General features: G+C 47.6%; 1 protein-coding gene across 2 annotated transcripts; it reads right to left on the reverse strand.

Moving 5' to 3' along the window:
- Nucleotides 1-1,099: 1,099 nt before the first annotated feature.
- Nucleotides 1,100-18,781, reverse strand: Gtf2h3 (general transcription factor IIH subunit 3). Of its 2 annotated transcripts, XM_036172532.1 has the most exons (13): nt 18,698-18,781; nt 15,630-15,709; nt 14,232-14,338; nt 13,970-14,136; nt 10,201-10,263; nt 9,273-9,302; nt 8,973-9,001; nt 8,331-8,405; nt 6,554-6,607; nt 3,419-3,487; nt 2,515-2,650; nt 2,376-2,412; nt 1,100-2,289 (listed from the first exon to the last, which is right to left on the reverse strand). In XM_036172532.1, the coding sequence occupies exons 1-13, from the start codon at nt 18,708-18,710 to the stop codon at nt 2,220-2,222; spliced, it is 930 nt and encodes a 309-aa protein (XP_036028425.1). In that variant the 5' UTR covers nt 18,711-18,781; the 3' UTR covers nt 1,100-2,219. The 2 variants fall into 2 exon arrangements, with proteins under 2 accessions (XP_036028425.1, XP_036028426.1); XM_036172533.1 differs by lacking the exon at nt 3,419-3,487.
- Nucleotides 18,782-18,818: the final 37 nt, after the last annotated feature.

Here is an 18,818-nt window from a genome sequence, read left to right on the forward strand (position 1 = left end):
GTCATGGAAAATCGTCCGATGGTAGAGGCTAGTTCAAGCTGGGCGGTGATGGTGCACACCTTGAATCAGCTTGGAGTAACATGGTCCTCCCCGTCCAGCTAAGAGCCCCATGGGTCTGTTGCCATTTCTGCCACCCTCCATTAGCCATAGCAGACTGGCTTGGGCTTCCCACTGCTACCTCAGGCTGAGTGAGGTCTGTGATCAGCAGTGGCCTCCACAGCAGCAGCTGGAAGACCTGCGTTGCCATTACCCCTTTACATGCAGACCCTCTAGGCAAGTCTATTCCTTAGTTCCTCATAAAGAAAAGGGTACCTTAAAAAAAAGTTTGGAGAGATGGCTCAGGGGTTAAGAGCACTGGCTGTTCTTCCAGAGGACCTGCTTTCAATTCCCAGCAACCACATGGTGGCTCACAACCATCTGTAATGAGATCTGGCGCCCTCTTCTGGCCAGCAGACAGATACTGCATAAATGTAAGCAGGATACCAAATACATAATAAATCTTTAAAAAAAAAAAAAAAGGAAGAGGCGGCAACAGTCCCACATGGAACTGAATGGAGACAACTCAGGAGTCAGCTCTACCCTCCCACCATGTGGCCCTGGGGATCAGAGTAAGGTCATAGTACTGCTGGGCCATCACACCAGCCTGTTCACTTGTTTTTGTCCTTGTTTGGGTGTTTTAAGATTTTTATTCTATGTGTATGGTTGTTTATGCACGCATACATGTCTGTGCACCATGTTTGTGCCTGGTGCCTGTGGAGGCCAGAGGAGGCCATCCGATCCCCTGGAACTGGAGTTACAGACAGTTGTGAGCTGCCATGTGACTGCTGGGAAATGAACCTAGGTCCTCTGAAAGAGCAGTCAGTGCTCTTAAGAAAGCTTTTAGTCATTTCAAGAAGACCTGCTCAATGCAAGCTGGGTGGTGGCGGCACATACTTTTAATGCTGGTGGATCTCTGTGAATTCCTGGCCAGCCTGGTCTACAAAGTGGGTTCCAGGACAGCCAGGGATGTTACACAGAGAAACCTTGTCTCAAAAAAAAAAAAAAAACAAAAAACAAAAAACTGCTCAATGCAAATATCTAGAAAAATACTTTAGGGAAAATTAGTAAATATAAAAATAGAATTTTTATTGTTGCAATTACAACTGTTTCTATTGAACTAATTTACATTTCTAGTATTCAACAGTTCTCCACTATTAATGTTACTCGTTTTTTTTTTTTTAATGACAGAATCTTACCTGTAGATAGCTCTTTTTCCCAGTAAGGGGCTGTCTGACCCCAGCCAAGAAACTCTTCCTCATGTGTCTCTGACAGACTTTACTACAGCCCCGGGGCTTGAGCTCCTTGCAGATTTAAATTCCAATTTTATACGTTTTTGGTGAAAAACCATTACTAATCATTTTAGTTCGCTTTGTACAAATATGCTGGTGTATCAGATGAACACAGAACTGTTAACACCAAAGGTGAACCTCAAGTTAATTGTTTACATGAGACCATTGGTTGGTTGGTTTTTGTAAACAAGGTGGCCAGTTGCAGCCCTGGTTGCTTTGAACCCACTATGTAGACCAGGCTGGCCTCAAACTCTGCTCTCTGAGTGCCCAGACTGAAGGCTTGTGCCTTTAGGTCAGATTACATTTGAATATAGTTAAAAGAGACAATTTGTTTGATATAAAATGTTCATTTTCTTGAAAGACAGGATCAAATGTATATCCCAGGCAGGATCTGAACCCAAAGCCTTCCTGCCTCAGTCTCCCAAGTTTCCAGGCACATACCACCTGTCCAACTAAGATGCTTTGTCATGACTGATAAGGACCCAATGCTGGTCACCGTCCTGAATGGCTTCCAACTTCACACACTGCCATCTTGAGGTACAGAAGCCCCAGTATCCACCATGATAAGCTTTGACAGAGGACCATCTAAGAACAAAGTGCCAGGGGCTGCAGTTCAGCGGTGGGGTGCAGCTCAGCGGTGGGGTGCCGGCCAAGGACATGCAAGGCCATCCCCAATGAACAGAAACAACAAGGCAGCATCAGCCAGCTTCCACCAAACAACTGCTACCTTAAAACAACAAACAGTATGTCCTAAGGCCGTGCTGGCCCCTTTCCAGATGACGTCACAGGCCTGGGGTGCACTTCAGCTCCACCCTACAAGCACGGGACGAGAGCAGGGTTCCCCTGGGAGACTCAGCCTGTGGCGAGAGATGGGGAAGCTTGTGGGGCTCATCACAGGGACACCTTCTGTTTCTTTTTCTTGGCCTTCAGTACAGGAGGGAGGGAGATCTTAAAGGCTGTCCTGGAATGATGGAGAGGGAAGAAACATTTCAGGGCTGGGAAGCTCTCAGGAACCCACTCCCAGTCAGCACCTATGAGGATACTCACTCGCACGTGGTGCAGATGGGGCTGAAATTGCAGAAAACTGTTAACAAAACAAGGAAATAAGGAATTGAAAACCAGATTACTTTCTGCGCCACTCCCCTCCCCCAACACAGACAGTAAGAAAAACTACCCATGAGCTTACTGGACAGACAGACGGAGCAGACATAGCCAATCTCAATGAGACTTCGGTGACAGAAACAGGCAGCCCTGTAGTCCACATGGATTGGAGGTGGGAGGATTAGCTGAGATCGCTGATCTTGATCCGGAAGAAAAACCCACTGTTTAAAAACAAAAGAGAAGCAGAAAGAAAGAATAGGCAAGGAATTTATAATTAAATCACAGGAGGAAAAACAGCAACAAATCCAGACACAGACAGCAACCTTAGCCAATCAGCACACACAGACAGCAGCCTTAGCCAATCAGCACACACAGACAGCAGAGCTTAGCCAATCAGCACACACAGACAGCAGAGCTTAGCCAAAAGGTACTTGCCACCAAGCCTGATGGATAGCTGAGTTCCATTCCTGGGACCCACATGGTGGAAAGAGAGGACTCCCGAGAGTTGTCCTCTGCCCTCGACATGCACTCAGTGGGAAGCATGCACCCACACACATACACAAAATAAAAATGATTTCCTTCACAGCCTATTAAGATTCATTTTTATTCATCCCACAACTATTTTAAACAATTTAATTTTTCATTTAACTGGTGTGCTTGTATGTGTATAAGCACATACATGTGGCAGTCAGAAGACAACAGTAGGAATTGGTTCATTCCATCCACCATGGGGTCCTGGAGATCGAACTCAAGTCATCAGGCTTGGCAGCAAGCCCCTTACTCACTGAACCATGCTGTCAGCCCACTCCACACTTACTGAGCACTGTGCTATACAATCATGTGACATCTTCAAACACCCTTCCGAGTTCAGAGAGCTGGAAGTCTACCCTTCTCAGCCTGGGAGCTCTGAAGCCACTCTCTGCCAGCAGCTCCTTCCCTGGGATGCTGGAGGAGGTGGTGGACTGCTGCTGCTGCTGCCCTTAACTCACCAGTAAGTACTGCAGGAGAGAAGGCATCTGAGGCACCTTCAGGTACAATCCCCCTGTGATGTCACAAGCCTGCAAGACAGAGTGATCACTACTGAAACAGAACCTCAGCATTCCCAGGGGAGGGATAGTGTCGGCTGGTGTGAAGTCCATGTACGCATTACTGTCCACACCAAAGACACTAGCACGCAGCTGTGCTCGATTCCCAGGCTACGGCACAGACTGTGTCTCTTTCTCACGAGGTGAGCTCCTAGAGATGCCGACAGATAGGATAGTCCCTGGAGGCATGACTCTCTGCCCTCTGCGCCATGCAGTGTATGCAGAACTTCCCAATGCTTTGCTTTCAATACAGTTTTCTTGCTAGTTTTAAGGGGGAAAGAAGGGCACATCGGGCTGGTGGGCACAAAACTGACATTACAGTTTACAATTTCCATGACAACCAAGTGGGGTGCTGGGGAAGGAAAGCGAGACCTGAGGGAAGGCAAGGGCCACCTCTAGGCAGTGAGTGGACAGCAAGTACCAAGGCAGCAAGCCACAGCAGCCCAGGTAACTGTGGTTTTAGGCAGCACCCCTTAATAAGAGGCCTAGAAGGAAGAGAAGACATGGTGTGAACAGAAGGTCACAGCAAGGACTTGGGTATTAGCCAACGTGTGCTGGGATGATAGGGGAGGGGAGTGCAAGGTAGGGTGGGAGCATGGGGGTAGTTAAGCAAGTGAGTAACATGGCCTCTCTTATGCCCTCAGCTTCTTTCTGACTCCCAAGAAGGCAGACTAGCTGGTGGAGTAGGTATGCTGAGAGAGACCAGAATCTGCAGGCCCTTCAGATGGGGCAGCTAGGAAAGAAGATGGGAGGTGGGATTCAGGATCTGTGCTGAGGACAGAGTCAACAAGATCACAGCAACAGGGAAGGAGAGGATCAGAAAGGGGAAAGGCAGGCTGGCTGCCCAGTGAACCGCGCTGTGCTCAGAGACAGAACTTGGAGTTTTGGGAGAATCCACTGCATGGAAAAGCTGGGGCTCTGTTCTGACACAGTGACTCGAGATGTCCAAGAGGCGATGGCATGTGTACTGCAGAATACGCCTGCCTGGATTCGAAGCATCACGGTGAGGGACAGGGTACAGGGCCAGCTTTCAACCAGAGTCGAGATCTGAGTTAACGGACACTTTAGAGCTGAAATTGCCAGCTACAAATCAATCGCCTCCTTGAAAGCCGCCTACTAGTGACAGGCAATGGGACTAACAGTGGGGAAGGGGCGAAGAGAGAGCAGCAGCTACCGGCATCTGAACACGCCACGTGACACACCCCTGCATGCCACATGGCATCCACAGACAGGACCAATGCCTACATTGTGTCTCATCCTCATGGGGTGGGAGCCCAGACTTTAAATACATAAAAATGTAATTAACCAGGCGGTGGTGTGCATGCCTGTAATCCCAGCACTCGGGAGGCAGAGGCAGGTGGATCTCTGTGAGTTCGAGGCCCTGCCTGGTCTACAGAGCTAGTCCAGGACAGGCTCCAAAAGCTACAGAGAAACCCTGTCTCGGAAAACAAAAAAATGTAATTAATTCTTAGGTATTTCTAAACAATTCCTTAAAATGCATTATTATGCAATAAACAGGCCAGGAGGTGGTGGTGAATCTCTGAGATTGAGGGCAGCCTGGTCTAGAGTGAGTTCTAGCACAGCCAGGGCTACAAAGGGAAACCCTGCCTTGAAAAATAAAAAACAAAACAAAAAATCCCACATGCCTACTGTCAAGTTGAGCCTAAGCGACAGAAAAGCCCAGGCCTCTCGGACCTAGCATTCTCCCCTTCCCTCAGCCCGAGCACCAGCCTACACTCCAGGCTGTTCTCCACCCTTTAGCTGACAGACTCATCTTCCAGGATATAATTTTTCAAGGAAATGTTGAATGGGGAGGGATGCTAACAACTCTCTGTACATGTGTGTGTGTGTGTGCACAGGCATGCCAAGCACACAGATGGGGAGCAGCGGCCATCTTGGGGGGCTGCCGCTCTTCTTCCAGCGTATGGACCCCAGGAGTGGACCTCAGGCCATCAGCTCTGGGGACAGGCGCCCTAGCCACTGAGCAATCTCACCGGCCCAGAAATACTCCTTGTGAACAAAAGGCAATCATCCACAGCTTGCTGACTATTTCGGTTGTAGGTACCTTTACCCTCTTCGCCCTTCTGGTAAAATTCAAAGATGCAGTTTAATTTAACTTCTGCTCCAAAAGCAACATCTAGAGCAGGAAAACTGCCATGAATTTGAAAGCAGCCCGGGCTAGAGTGAGCTCTTACCACCCCTCCCACCCCAGAGCACCATCTTGTTGTGGGGTATTTGCACACTGTGTGAGGATGCATTCCTGTGATGGGTGTACTAAGAAGCTGCACAGCCAATAGCTAGGCAGCAGGGGATAGGGGGAACTTCCAGGCAGAGAGAGGACTCTGGGAAGAAGAAAGGCGGAGTCACCAGCCTGATGTGGAGGAAGCAGGTTGGGCAGTACGAAGATGAAGTAAGAGCACATGGCAGAAAATAGATTAATATAAATGGGCTAATTTAAGTTATAAGAGCTAGTTGGGGACAAGCCTAAGCTAATGCCGATCTTTTATAATTAATAATAAGTCTCCATGTTATTATTTGCAAGCTAGAGGTACTGACGAGAAAACTGAACTACAACATCTAGTAGTAATTCCCAAGACATATATGATGCAATGTATAGAATTTATATTTTCCTTGAAAATTCAATTATTTCCTAGAAAACTTAAAAGATGGTGTCACACACTTTTTAAATCTCCACACTAGGGAGGCAGAACTGGGGAGACCTCTGTGAGTTCCAGGCCCAGGTACAGCTCCACAGTGAGACGGTATCTCAAGACAAACAACCAGAAACAGTTAAAAATCCATCTTCATTACACATTAAACTCAATATAACCAAAATGCTCTTTCGGCCTCTGCAGTCTTACTCTGTAGCCCAGGCTATCCTCAAATCTCATGAATCTCCTGCCTCAGCTTTCTGACTGCTGGGATTACCAGAGTGTGCCCCACGGCTGGCAAAGGTATTACCATCCCCACAAGTACTCGATACACACACTGTTCCTGTATGAAAGCCTGGTCACGGCCATACACTCCGTGGAAACATACCTGCTGGAGAAGCCCTGAATCCGAGTCTAGGACGCAGGCATCAATGAGAATATTCTGAAAGGAACATTTCAAAACATTATAGCAACAGTTATGGCTGTCTCAGACATGCTAGACTCTATTCTCTTTCATCTTTTTTTTTTTTTTTAAAGATTTTTTATTATGTATATAGTGTTCTGTTTGCATGTATCCCTGCAGGCCAGAAGAGGGAGCCAGATCTCATTACAGATGGCTGTGAGCCACCATGTGGTTGCTGGGAATTGAACTCAGGACCTCTGGAAGAACAGCCAGTGCTCTCAACCTCTGAGCCATCTCTCCAGCCCTTTTATCTTTTTTTTTTTTTTGAGACTGGCTCTCAACTCTGTCGTCTAGACTGGCATGGAACTTGTGCTAATCCTCCTGCCTCTGCCTCCCTAGTGTTGGTACAGATGTGTCCCATTTTGTCCAGCCAGACTCTATTCCTAAAATGGATCCTTTAACATGTAGAGTGGAGCTGTAAGATGGACACTGAGGTAAATTTGGCATCTGAAGCATCCAGTACAGGTCCTAACGCCCGTCTCCAAAGCCTGACCCCTTTTCACCACAACATTCTCCATGCTAAGATAACACGGGGCTCTAGTAGTGCTGTACGTGTGAACTGAGTTTAGAGAAGGGGCTGGGGAGATGGTGCAGTGGTCAGGAGCACTAGCTGCTCTTCCAGACGACCCTGATTCAGTTCCCAGCACCCATTTTCCATCTCACAACCATCTCTAACTCTAGTTCCACAGAATCTGACACCCTCTCCTGGCTTCCAGGGGACCAGAAATGTACATGTTGCACATATCTACATGCAGGCAAAAACACTTAGATACATTCACAAAAAACAAAACCCAGAGGACAATGATGATGATGAAGCATCAGGTTATGTGAACATCTCAGTCATTTGCAAAGTCATACCACACTACGATAAAAAGAGAGACACTGTGAGGCAGCCTGGTGCACACCTGTTATCCTAGCCACCCAGCAGGCTGACACAAGTGCTCCTCAAGTTCCAGGCCTGTGGGGGCTACAGGGAGCTCACACCAGCCTGGGCAGGTTAGCAAGAGCCTGCCTCAATGCAAAAGAAGAGACTGTGGACACTCAGGTCACACAGAGCTTGCCACACATGTGAAAGTCTTGGGCTAAATAACACGGCTGAAAATTTTTTAAAAAAGAAAGAAAGAAAGGAAGGAAAGAAGGAAGGAAGGAAGGAAGGAAGGAAGGAAGGAAGGAAGGAAGGAGAGGAAGAGAGAAAGAGAGAGAGAGAGAAAGAAAGAAAGAAAGAAAGAAAGAAAGAAAGAAAGGAAGGAAGAAAGAAAGAAAGAAAGAAAGAAAGAAAGAAAGAAAGGTGGAGAAGCTCCTGAATCTGTCAACCCAGGGATTCTTAGCCACGTGAGGCTAACAGGATGAGTGCCATGACACCTGATGCAAAATCAAGCTCCAGTGCATAGCTCTGAGAGCACTGCCCAGTCACAAGGACTCGGGACCCTAAACAGAAAAATGATAGGTACCCAGTGTGGATTCTGAATCCACAATCCACTAACAGGGCTCTTCAGAAGAACACCACTCTGCAAGAATGACAGTGATTGCATTTTGGGTTGGTTTGTCTGTTTGTTTGTTTAAGACAGGGTCTCTCTATGTAGCCCTGGGGCTGTCTTGGAACTCTCTATATAGATGGGGTGGACTCAAATTCAAAATGGTGTGCACCGCTGCACTCGGCCTCTGATTATTTCTTTTGGAAATTCAGAAGGCTTGGCCTCACCTGCTTCTGAGCAGCAAAGATGACGTTCATGAAGTTCATGTACTGCAGCGCGCTGTCCTCTGCAGCCTTGATTACCTGAGAACACAGTTAGACCTCAAGGGCCTCCCAGGGCTCGCGGGGACATGACCGGCTGCAATCCACAGACAGTACCACTTCTCCAGTCCTTCCTACTTAGAACTAAACCCCTGAAGTATAAGGTGATGCCAGATCTTTCCTGGTCCTTGTTAAACTGATGGGCATCTGTTCAGAGTACCCAGCATGCACGGGGAGGCCAGGAGAGAACTACTGGGAGTTAATTCTTTCCTTACATCGGGGTCCTGGGGACTGAAGTCAAGTCATCAGGCTTGGCACCAGGCCCCTTTACTGTCTGAGCCTTCTTCTTGGGCCAAGAGCTCTTGACTATACAAATATTAATTTTCTGTAAAAGTAGTGATGTTGAAAATGCTTTTCCAGATGCCTTTGAGAGACAGGGTCTTAATATGCAGCCCTGGCTGGCCTGGAACTTGCTATGTAGACGACACTGTCCTTCAACTCACAGAGCACAGCCTGTGTCTCCCTCCCCCGGTGCTGGTATTAAATGCATGTGATAGTGCCATGTTTCCCAGCTGTCTGCAGTTATATGTGAGTTGTGTATAATCTTACCAATATCCTTGATTTCATCTCCTGATTATCTATAAAGAGATCAAGACAGATTACAATCTAACAAACAAGATAGCTTAAAAAGCATGTGGTTTTCCAAGCAATTTTTATTTTATATTATTTTGAGATAGGGGCTCATTATGCAGCCCTGACTGGTCTGGAACCTGCTATGTAGACCAGGCTGGCCTTGAACTCAGAGATGTGCTGCCTCTGGCCCCTGAGTGCTCAGTAGTTCTTAAATACCCAACCAAGCATGCAGCACTAAAAGCAAAGGGTGAGGAGAGGTGAAGAGTCAGCTCCTACCTTTAACTGCCTTGTTCACTCTGTGGATGTCTGGATGCGTTAGCATTAAGGAATAGAACGGTTCTGTTTCACAAACATCTGCACTCACAGGAAGACAGACCTTCAAACTGTAAACCAGCCCTCCCATCTTCTGCCATGACAGCCATGTGGGTGGGCTTGGGTTTTGTTACCCATTCTGTACTCACCAAGAGCTCTGCATGTGAAGACCACAGTTCCGACAGCTTGGATACCAATACTGGGGCCACACCCAAACCAGTCAGTCCATCCAGTGAGATAATGAATTTGAAAGCCATACAGAGGATGGGGACAACTGGATAAAAACTGCAGGATGTAAACAGCACCCAATACTGTTCAAAGACATTTCACAAAAGCAAAGCTGCTCATGACACTTGAAACCAGGTGCTGGGAAGAGCCAGGTTGCCCTGTGCTTCGGGCCAGGTCACCTGCTCACCTACAGCATACCACTCACTAATTAAGCTGTGAGGTCAGTAAGCAGCTTTTAAAATCAGTCCTGGAGATGTCAAGCCAAAGGAATAAGATCAAAGCAAGCACCAGGCTATCAGAGTAAGAAGCAAGAAGCTGGAGAGATGGCTCAGCGGGTCACAGCACCGGCTGCTCTTGCAGAGGACCCAGGTTCGGTTCCTAGCATCTACATGGTGGTTCAAAACCACCTGTAACTCTAGTTATAATGTCCTCTTTTGACTTCCCAAGTACCAGACACCCACACTGTACACAGAGCTATATGCAGGCTAGACATTCATTCTTAAACTAAGATAAACAAGACGAAACAAAAGCGCCAGGCTTTCCAGGTGGCCATGGGAGCGTCCCGAAGGGCCAAAGGGGCTGCCGCACATGAGTGTTGTACAAGAAGCCACCAGAAGCACCCTGGCTACAAAGACTGCTCTGTGCCCCATCAGCACAAGGATACAGCAAAGGGCTTTGGCGAGGGATCCCGCTAGTAGTGTCTCCGTGTGCTGGCCCTTTAGGTCACCTGCAAAGAGCACAAGGGACATGCTAAGTCCTTCTTTCAAATGAAGTCATTTGAAACTCTAGTACTCATGAATGAATCACAAGATGACAAGTTCAAGGTGGATTTCAAAACACAGAGGCCAGTAATCAGTAAACCCAAGTGAGCCACTCCATGCCTCTTTTCAGAGAGTCTAAGTGTGTATTGAGGGGAAGGAGAGGCAGAGGTGGGAGGTGGTATTTAAAGGATGAAGAAAGACTGGAGAGGTGGCTTAGTGCTGAAAAGCTCTGCATGCTCTTCCAGAAGACCTGGGTTCAAGGCCCAGCATCCATATGATGGCTCGCAACCATCTATAACACCAGTTTCAGGGGATCTGATGTCCTCTTCTGGCCTCCACAAAAACAGGTACACACATAGTACATAGACACACATGCTGGCAGAGCACCCATACACATAAAGTAAAATAAACCTATCCAAAAAGTAAAAAAAATAAGCCAGGCAGTGAAGGCACACGCCTTTAATCCCAGCACTCAGAAGGCAGAGGCAGGCAGATCTCTGTGAGTTCGAGGCCAGCATGGTCTACAAATCGAGTTCTAGGACAGGCTCCAAAGGTACACAGAGAAACCCAAAAAAAAAAAAAAAAAAAAAAAAAAGTAAATAAATAAATAAAGGAAATGGAGTTTCATTTAGGATAAGGGTCTTGAGATGGACAGTAAGATGGCCCTGAAATAGTGTGTACACATCTAACACTACTCAACTGTACACTTAAAAAACAGTTAAAATGGAGCCCGGTGTGGTAGCTACACCTTTAATCCCACCATGCTGGAGGTAGAGGCAGGCAGATCTCCAAGCTAGCTAGGGTTACACAGGGAGATTCTGTCTCAAAAAAATCTTACTGCTTTGGAACTCAATTTTTTTTTTTTTTAAATTTATGTGTCTGTGTGTGTTTGGATATGTGCACACATGTGCATGACATCTACAGAGACCAAAGAAGGTACTGGCTCTGCTGGAGCTGGAGCTACAGGAGGTGCTGAGCCTCCCTACATGGTGCTCCCCAACGGCAGCGAGTGCTGTTAACCTCTCCATCCCCAGAGCACAAGCACTTTTTATAAGTGTGCAGCTGTGTGCCCGTCACCATGCTCTAACTGGAGACCAGCTTCCATCATCTGAGACCCTGGGGCCCACATGTCCATGCAGCCCTGGGTCACTGTCAACCCCTTCTCATCTCTAGAGTTCCTTTTTCTTCCAGGTGACCCTGCAGACCAAAGGCTGGAAACCACAGCAGGCTCAGGACACTAGAGCCCTGAGCTTGGAAAGGCACTCTTGACTTTTAAGATGCTAACACTGAAGAGTGTGGTGATTTCAATGTGAATGGCTGCCACAGGCTCATGAATGCTTGGTCCCCGGTTGGAGGAACTATTTGGGAAGGATTGGGAGGTGTGGCCTTGTTGGAGGAGGTATGTCCCTAGGGGTGGGCTCTGAGGTTTCAAAAGCTCAAGCCAGGCCCAGTGAGCTCTGCTCCTACTCTGTGCTTCTGGATTAGATGCAAATTCTCAGCTACTGCTCCAGCACCAAGCCTGCCTGCCTGTCTGCCAGGAAGGCATGGGTTCTAGTACCCTTTGGAACCATGGCTCCCAAATTAAATGCTTTGTAAGGTGCCCTAGTCATAGTGCCTTATCACAGCACTAGAAACCTACCCAAGACAGAGGCTGAGTGGAAAGACAGCAGTGGGGAGTCGGAGGTCCAGACCAGCTAGAGGAGCCTGTTAGAATAATCTAGCAGCTCTCATACAGCACCTGTAGGGCACTCTAGCAAAGTCTGAAGAGGTCCTCTGGGCAGCCAGAAGTGCAAGGCTTGGGCTATGCCAAGAGTCCCACAGTACGGTGTTGAGGCTGACACCGAGGACATAAAGGGGTTAGAATTTGGAGGAATCTCTGAGACTAAACTCACAGGACTACATAGCTGATTAGATGGTGGATATGAGAAGAAAGGAATCCAAAAGAAAAGCTATGACTTGGGAAATTAAGAAAATGGAGGGACAGACATAGGAAACGGGATGGTGGAGTCATAGCAGCCAAAGAAAATAAGACTTGAGACACGTTAGAGGCCAAGGGACAGAGAAACGGAGATGTCTGAGCTTAAAGTCTGTGTTTGAGTCAGGCTGGGAAATGCTGCCACCTAATCATAAGGGCAGGGGCTGGAGAGATGCTCGGTGTCAGCCACAAGCCCCGCACTCACAGAAGACGGGGTTGGTTCCCAGCACACACACCAAGGAGCTTACCCCTGCCGCTGGCCTCCCCAGACACCTGCATGCACACTGCACACCTGAACTCATGTAGACACACAAATAAGATTTGACCTTTCTCTTTTTAAAGATTTATTTTATGTGTATGAGTACTTTGTCTGCATGTGTGTCTCCACCATGTACATGCCTGGTGCCTGAGGAGGTCAAAGGGGGTGGTCAGATCCCCCAGAATTAGAAATACAGATGGTTGTTAAGCTGCCAGGGGGGTGCTAAAAACAGAACCTGGGTCTTCTGAAGATCAGCCAGTACTCTTAACCACAGAACTTCTATCTCCAACCCCTATAAACATAAATTTATCTTTAAAAAATAAAATAAATAAATTTAATCTTGAAAATAAATAAAGGAAGGCAAACATCCATGGAAGATTCGAGATGTATTTTAAGGGACAAGGTAAAGGCAAACCAGACATAAAAACCAAAAACAAGAGGCCTGGCAGTGGTGGCGCACACCTTTAATCCCAGCACTCGGGAGGACCCCAAGTTCAAGGTCAGCCTGGGCTACTTAGGGAGGCCCTGTCTAGACACACAAACAAAACCCAAAGGAGACTAAGAAAGAAGAGTTGAAAAACAAGAGAAGAAAAGCTGGTTAGCAATGTGTCTTCCTGGAAAGCCAGAGTATTCTAGAGCCAAGGAGGATTAGCAGGGCCAATGGCGGAAGGTCAGATAAATATCACAGAGGCAGGGGGTGGGAATGACCTTAAGGAAAAGAGGCACATGGCCAATATCAGCAGCCTCAAATCTTTGAGCTTAAAGGCTCCATTACATCCCAAATCAGTGTCATTTCTCAGGGAAAAGCGTCTACAACACGTAACAAGCCCCTATGGCTCAGGGACCTTTGTGGAAGCTGCACTCTGAAACACAGCAGCTGTGGCTGCCTACATAAGGCCTGCACAAAATCACACAGTCAACACTGCAGCCTGGAGGGACTCACAAGCCTCCCCTAGCTGAGGATGAGCCAATAACAACTGATGGGCTGGTGGGGTGAGCTTGGCTCCAGGAAATGGCCCGATACCTATGAGGATATGGGCAGCACAAGTGGGTTCTTTTGGTTTGTTTGGGGTTTTTGTTTTTGTTTTTGTTCTTGTTTTTTTGAGACAAACTCTCTCTACATAGCCCTGGATGTCCTGTAACTGGACATGTAGCCCAGGCTGGCCTGGAATTCACAGAGAGCTGCCTGCCTCTGCCTCCTGAGTGCTAAGATCAAAGGCGTTTGCAACCCTGGCCAGGTTATTTAAAAAAAAAAAAAAAAAAAAAGACACACAGTTTGGAGGGGTGAAGAGATAGGAAGAAGAATGGGGTTGGTGAATATCACCAAAATACATCATACACATGTATGAAATCCTCAAAGAATTGATACAAATCTTACATTTAAAAGCGTACAGCTACCACTGTGGGGAGAAGACAGTGACAACAGCCAGGCTCTTACCCTTGGTCATCAGGTCTTTGATCTCCTCGGCGATCACCTCGTTTGCGGCTGTCAGCAGCTCGTACTTCCCATCTTTACTCCCAGAGGGATTACAGTCAGGAATGGGGTTGCCAGGGTCCCCGAAGAAGTCTCCAAGTCTGCCGTTCTTCCCCGGGTACAAGAACCGACTGCCGGGGTAGAGTAACCAGAATGTACTACACACATGTAGGGAACTGTCAGAGAACTAGAGAGCGGCCCCCAGCAGCAGAGCACTGGCCCCTACCTCTCCTGAATGTGACTGGCTATCACAGCCAGCTGGTTGGAGCGGTTCATGAACAGGTGGGAGTTGGCCAGCACCATCACGGCATCCATGCACTTGGATAAAGTAAACTGAAAAACATGAGGAAAACAAGTCAGCTCCTGATGAAGATGTCACTGAAAAACCGATTACTTATTACTTAGTTTTATTTACTCATATGTTGTGGTGTAAGAGAGGATCTTCCTCTGGGCAGCCTGATGCTCACTGAGTAGCAACAAATGCTCAACAATTCACCTGTCTACCTCCACATGTCACAGCATGTGCACGTGCGGATAGTCACCAACATCTGACATGATTCAATGCTAAAAATTTGCTCAGCCAGGCCTCTCTTAAAACCTGGAGCATGGCATCTGAGAGGCCTTCCTGAATTTATGACACAAGTCATTTACAGATTAGAACATTATTTCCCAAATACTGCCATGGTGGGGCCACACGTGCAAACTTGGAAGCCTTGAACTTAGGAGATAGAGGCAGCTGGGACAGAAGTTCAAGGTCATCCTCAGGCTGTACAATATGTTCAAGGCCATTCTGGGATACCTGAGTTCCTGTATTGAAAAAAATTTTAAAAAGCACAATCTTGTTTGTTTTGTTTTAAAAAATAAACTATGTTTCCTCAAAATTTAAAACTTGGGTCAATGAGATGGCTCAGAAAATACAGGAACTTTGATGCCTGGGACCCACTTGGTGAAAGGGACGAACTAACTCCAGATCTCTGCAAGCATGCAAACATCCACAGACATACACAAACAAACAAAAAAAGAATGACCCTGTCTTAAAACTCCAAAGACAAGGTCTAGTGGGATAGCTCAATGGTTAAAGGTGCCTGATGACCGGAGCTCGATCCCCAGAGCCCACATGACTGAAGCAAAGAGCCCAAACGTGGTTCCCCGACCTCTACATACATGCTGTGGCACACCATACCCCATCCCCAAGAAAGTCTATGACCAGAGATGCCTGCTCAGACAATAGATAGACGGACTGTTTAGAAGAAAACGGAGAGAAGGCAATCAACAGCTCCTACACGTGTAGGGTGGGGGTGGGGGAGTCAACAGGTCGGCAGGTTTGAGGGCTTCATGTGTGTTCCAAGGAGGAACCGTGGGGCCAGTTACGCAACTCCCCTGCGCTAAGAACTGGAAGCTGTTGTAAACTCACGGCTTTCCTTTTCTCAGTGTCTCCAGTAACCCAGACCGGCCAAAGGTGAGCTTGACCTCTGGTGATCCGCCTGCCTCCACCTGAGTGCTAGGATTGGACAAGGGCCACCACACCCAGCCTGTGAAGACTCAAAACTGCTTGCAGGGTAGTGGGTGGCACACAGACATACTGAAGTTGAAGAGAATCACTGCAAGGCTCAAGCCATCTTACCTGAGATCCCTTTAATGCTTGCTTGCCCCACCAAATCGGGTTGGTGTCAACTACGATAACCAGAAGATTCACCTCATCTTCTGCAAACAGGAACAAGAGCAACATTTCAGAATGTTAGCCTCATGAAACTGAAATACACAGCACATTCCTGATGCTCAACTAATAAACTAGAGGCCTTCGAGTGGTTATCATCTTCTGATGGATCATGAACTCACCAAAAGGGCCAAGTTCCCTTAAAGAACAAGGGGCTGAAGACACAGCTTAATGATAGAGTGCTTGCCTAGTATTGGGGAAGCCCTTGGATAGACAGCTGGTATCTCATTTTAAAACAGAAAACAAGGGTCAGAGATGGTTTACAAGGTAGATAACCTACAGCCATGCCTGATGATCTAGGTTCAATTCCTGGATACACATAGTTAGGTGAGACCCGACTCAACAAAGCTGCCTACTAACACACACACACACACACACACACCCCAAGAAAAAAAATGTTAAGAAAAAAATTTTAATTTTAAAGGCTGGGAATGATGGTGCATTGTCTTTAATCCCAACACTTGGAAGGCAGAGGCAGACGGACCTCCATGTGTTCGAAACTAGTCTGGTGTAGCAAGTTCCAGGCCAAGTAGGGCTGAGGAGCTGGGCAGAGCTTAATTAGTTCTCGCCTGCCCCACAGCGTGAGGCTGTGGGTGGGACATGCTTACCCTCTGCTCCTGGCATGTGAATACTCAACAAATGTATACTTAACCCAAAGGTACTCACATTTTAAAGGCCTGGTCTTGGGCTCACTGAGTGACCAGTAGGAATCTCCAGTGATAGGATTTCAAACAGATTAGGGACCCATGAGCAACTGGGCTAGCCTATGAGCAGTCGGGATGACCCATCATAGAACAGCCAAGCCAGTGGTGATTAAGAATCTTTATTTATTTGCTTTTTATTTACACAGTGCAGGCTGGCCTCCAATGCCTTGTTAGCGAGGATGATGTCAAAGTTCTGATCCTCCTGCCTCTACCTCCCAAGTGCTGGCTGATACCATGACATCAGGTGCTAAGCAGTGCTGGGACCAAACAGGGCTCTGTGAACGTCAGGCAAGGACTCTACCCTATTGCTACACTCCCAGTCCAAGAACCAACTTTTAAAAGAGCCCAAAAAGGGGGAACTAATTTTTATGTGAACAAAGTTTTTACCAGGTGAAGGCATCACATGAACACACTGACAGACACAACTAAACAGGCCAAGGGAACACAAGCACTCAACAAACACCCACACTAAGAATCGGAGACGGCTGATGGAGGTCCTGGCTCCCCGTCCCCAAAAAATCTACACTTAATTTAGTCTGGTGCTGGGAAGAAACATAGGAACTTTTACATGCTAAGAAAGGGTTCTGCCACCAAACTGCATCCTCAGCATCTTCTTATTTAAAAAATTAGATTTATTCTATAGACATGAGTGCTTTGACTACGGCTATGTATGTACACAACATTCATGCAGTGCCCTCGGAGACTGGAAGATGGCACCATATCCCCTCGATGGCTCTGCCACTGTGTGGATGCTGGACTGAACCAGAGTCCTCTGCCAGTGCTCTTAACCACTGAGTCATCTCTCTAGGAACCATGACTCAGGACTGGCCTTGAACTTGGAAACCTCCTACCTCTTGAGTAGCTGGGATTACAGGCCATCTGGCACCACAGTCAGCCAAGAGCCTACACTTTGAAGGGACAGAGCAGCCCTGCCAGTGCCTGCTGTCATGAAAAGCCAGGATGTTCGTGTAATAGTCCAAGGCAGAGCCCAATTTACTGCCTCCTACCTTCCTTCATCAGGATCATCCCCCACCTCTGGTTTCTGTAGAACCAAATCCTACTTACTCTTCCTTCCTTGCTAGTACCAAGAAGAAAACAATGTGCCGCCTGTCTGAAATGTGCACATGCAATGTCCCGGCCAAATTTCCTCCAGCCCCTGCCTCACTGGTTGACAAGCCAGGCCAGGCCTGCCTGCTGTTCTCACAGAGGTGTGAGGAACAGCTCTGACTGCTGAATGCACCTCCCTAACTACTCTTGCTCCCCATAATCCATTTTTCACACAGTAGCCAAAGTGATGCTTCTCATGTTGGCAATCTAAATAATTCTGGGCCAGTGAGAGGGCTCAGCTGGTGAAGGCGATTGCTGACAAGCCCCATGACCTGAATTCAATCTCTGAGACCTAAACAATCAGTAAGAGAACCAATTCCCACAAGTTGTCCTCTGACTTCCACAAGCACTTGTGAGCATGTGAGCATGCATGTACACGTATGTATACACACACACACAAATAAACAAACAAATAAATGCGAGCATCTTTGGGGGGAAACACAATTTAAAAGCTGTACCTAGTAGGTTTGAATAAAGAGCTTCCCACCTTCCTCTATTCTCCCACTGCCCATTTTGCTCTTGAAAGTTTAAACTTCCCAGGACGTTTGTACTTAAAGTGAACTTCATAATGTCGCTCAAGCCACAGTTCTAGTATCTCGATCTATCCTGGACTCCTAAAGAAACACAGTCCTCTTGAACTCAGTGGCCACACATCTGTCTTCACAGCCCTGGTCACCTCTTGGAATTAATTTCACTTGCCAACTGCCTCTCTCGACCATAAGACACCACCCGCTCAAAACTTCCTTGTGTTGAGTCCAGTACCCAGGGGGCAATCCCAATATTTACTGAAATGACACACTGGGCGTGCTAATGCAGGCCTGTAATCCCAGAACTCGGAACGCTAAGGCAGGAGAGCGCGCCCACATAAAAAAATAATTAGGGCTGGGGATGTGCCTCAACTGGTAGAATGTCTACTGAGAATGCACGAAGATCTGAGCACCACACAAAATCGAGCCTGATCGGGCACGCCTGCAATTCCCAGCATTCTAGAGACGGGAGGACCAAGCGTTCAACGCCATCCTTGACATCACAGCGCGGCTGTTCTACGGGACACCCGGTCCCAAAAAACGGCTATGTGAATACACCAACACACTGGCTGCTCGTCCAAAGACCAAACGTGTCCCTCCCGGCCCTGCTCCGCGTTCCGGCCCGTGCCACCCTCACCGTCCGCGGCCATGGCGCCCCTACGCCTCGGTGAAGAGCCGCCCACGGTTCGTGTCTCACGCGCGCGCGCGCGCGCGCGCCCACTTCCGGCGCCGGCGAGTGACGTCAGCCGCCCACTTCG

This window comes from Onychomys torridus, chromosome 22, assembly GCF_903995425.1.
Source record: "Onychomys torridus chromosome 22, mOncTor1.1, whole genome shotgun sequence".
NCBI lineage: Eukaryota > Metazoa > Chordata > Mammalia > Rodentia > Cricetidae > Onychomys > Onychomys torridus.

What these genes read in the sequence shown, in the direction of transcription:
- Gtf2h3 (XM_036172532.1), bottom strand. An exon ending in AGATGAAATCAAGGATATTG is followed by an intron (nt 8,406 to 8,972) that starts GTAAGATTATAC and finishes CTGTGTTCTCAG; the next exon opens with GTAATCAAGGCTGCAGAGGA. An exon ending in ATTCAGGGCTTCTCCAGCAG is followed by an intron (nt 3,488 to 6,553) that starts GTATGTTTCCAC and finishes TCTGTCTTGCAG; the next exon opens with GCTTGTGACATCACAGGGGG.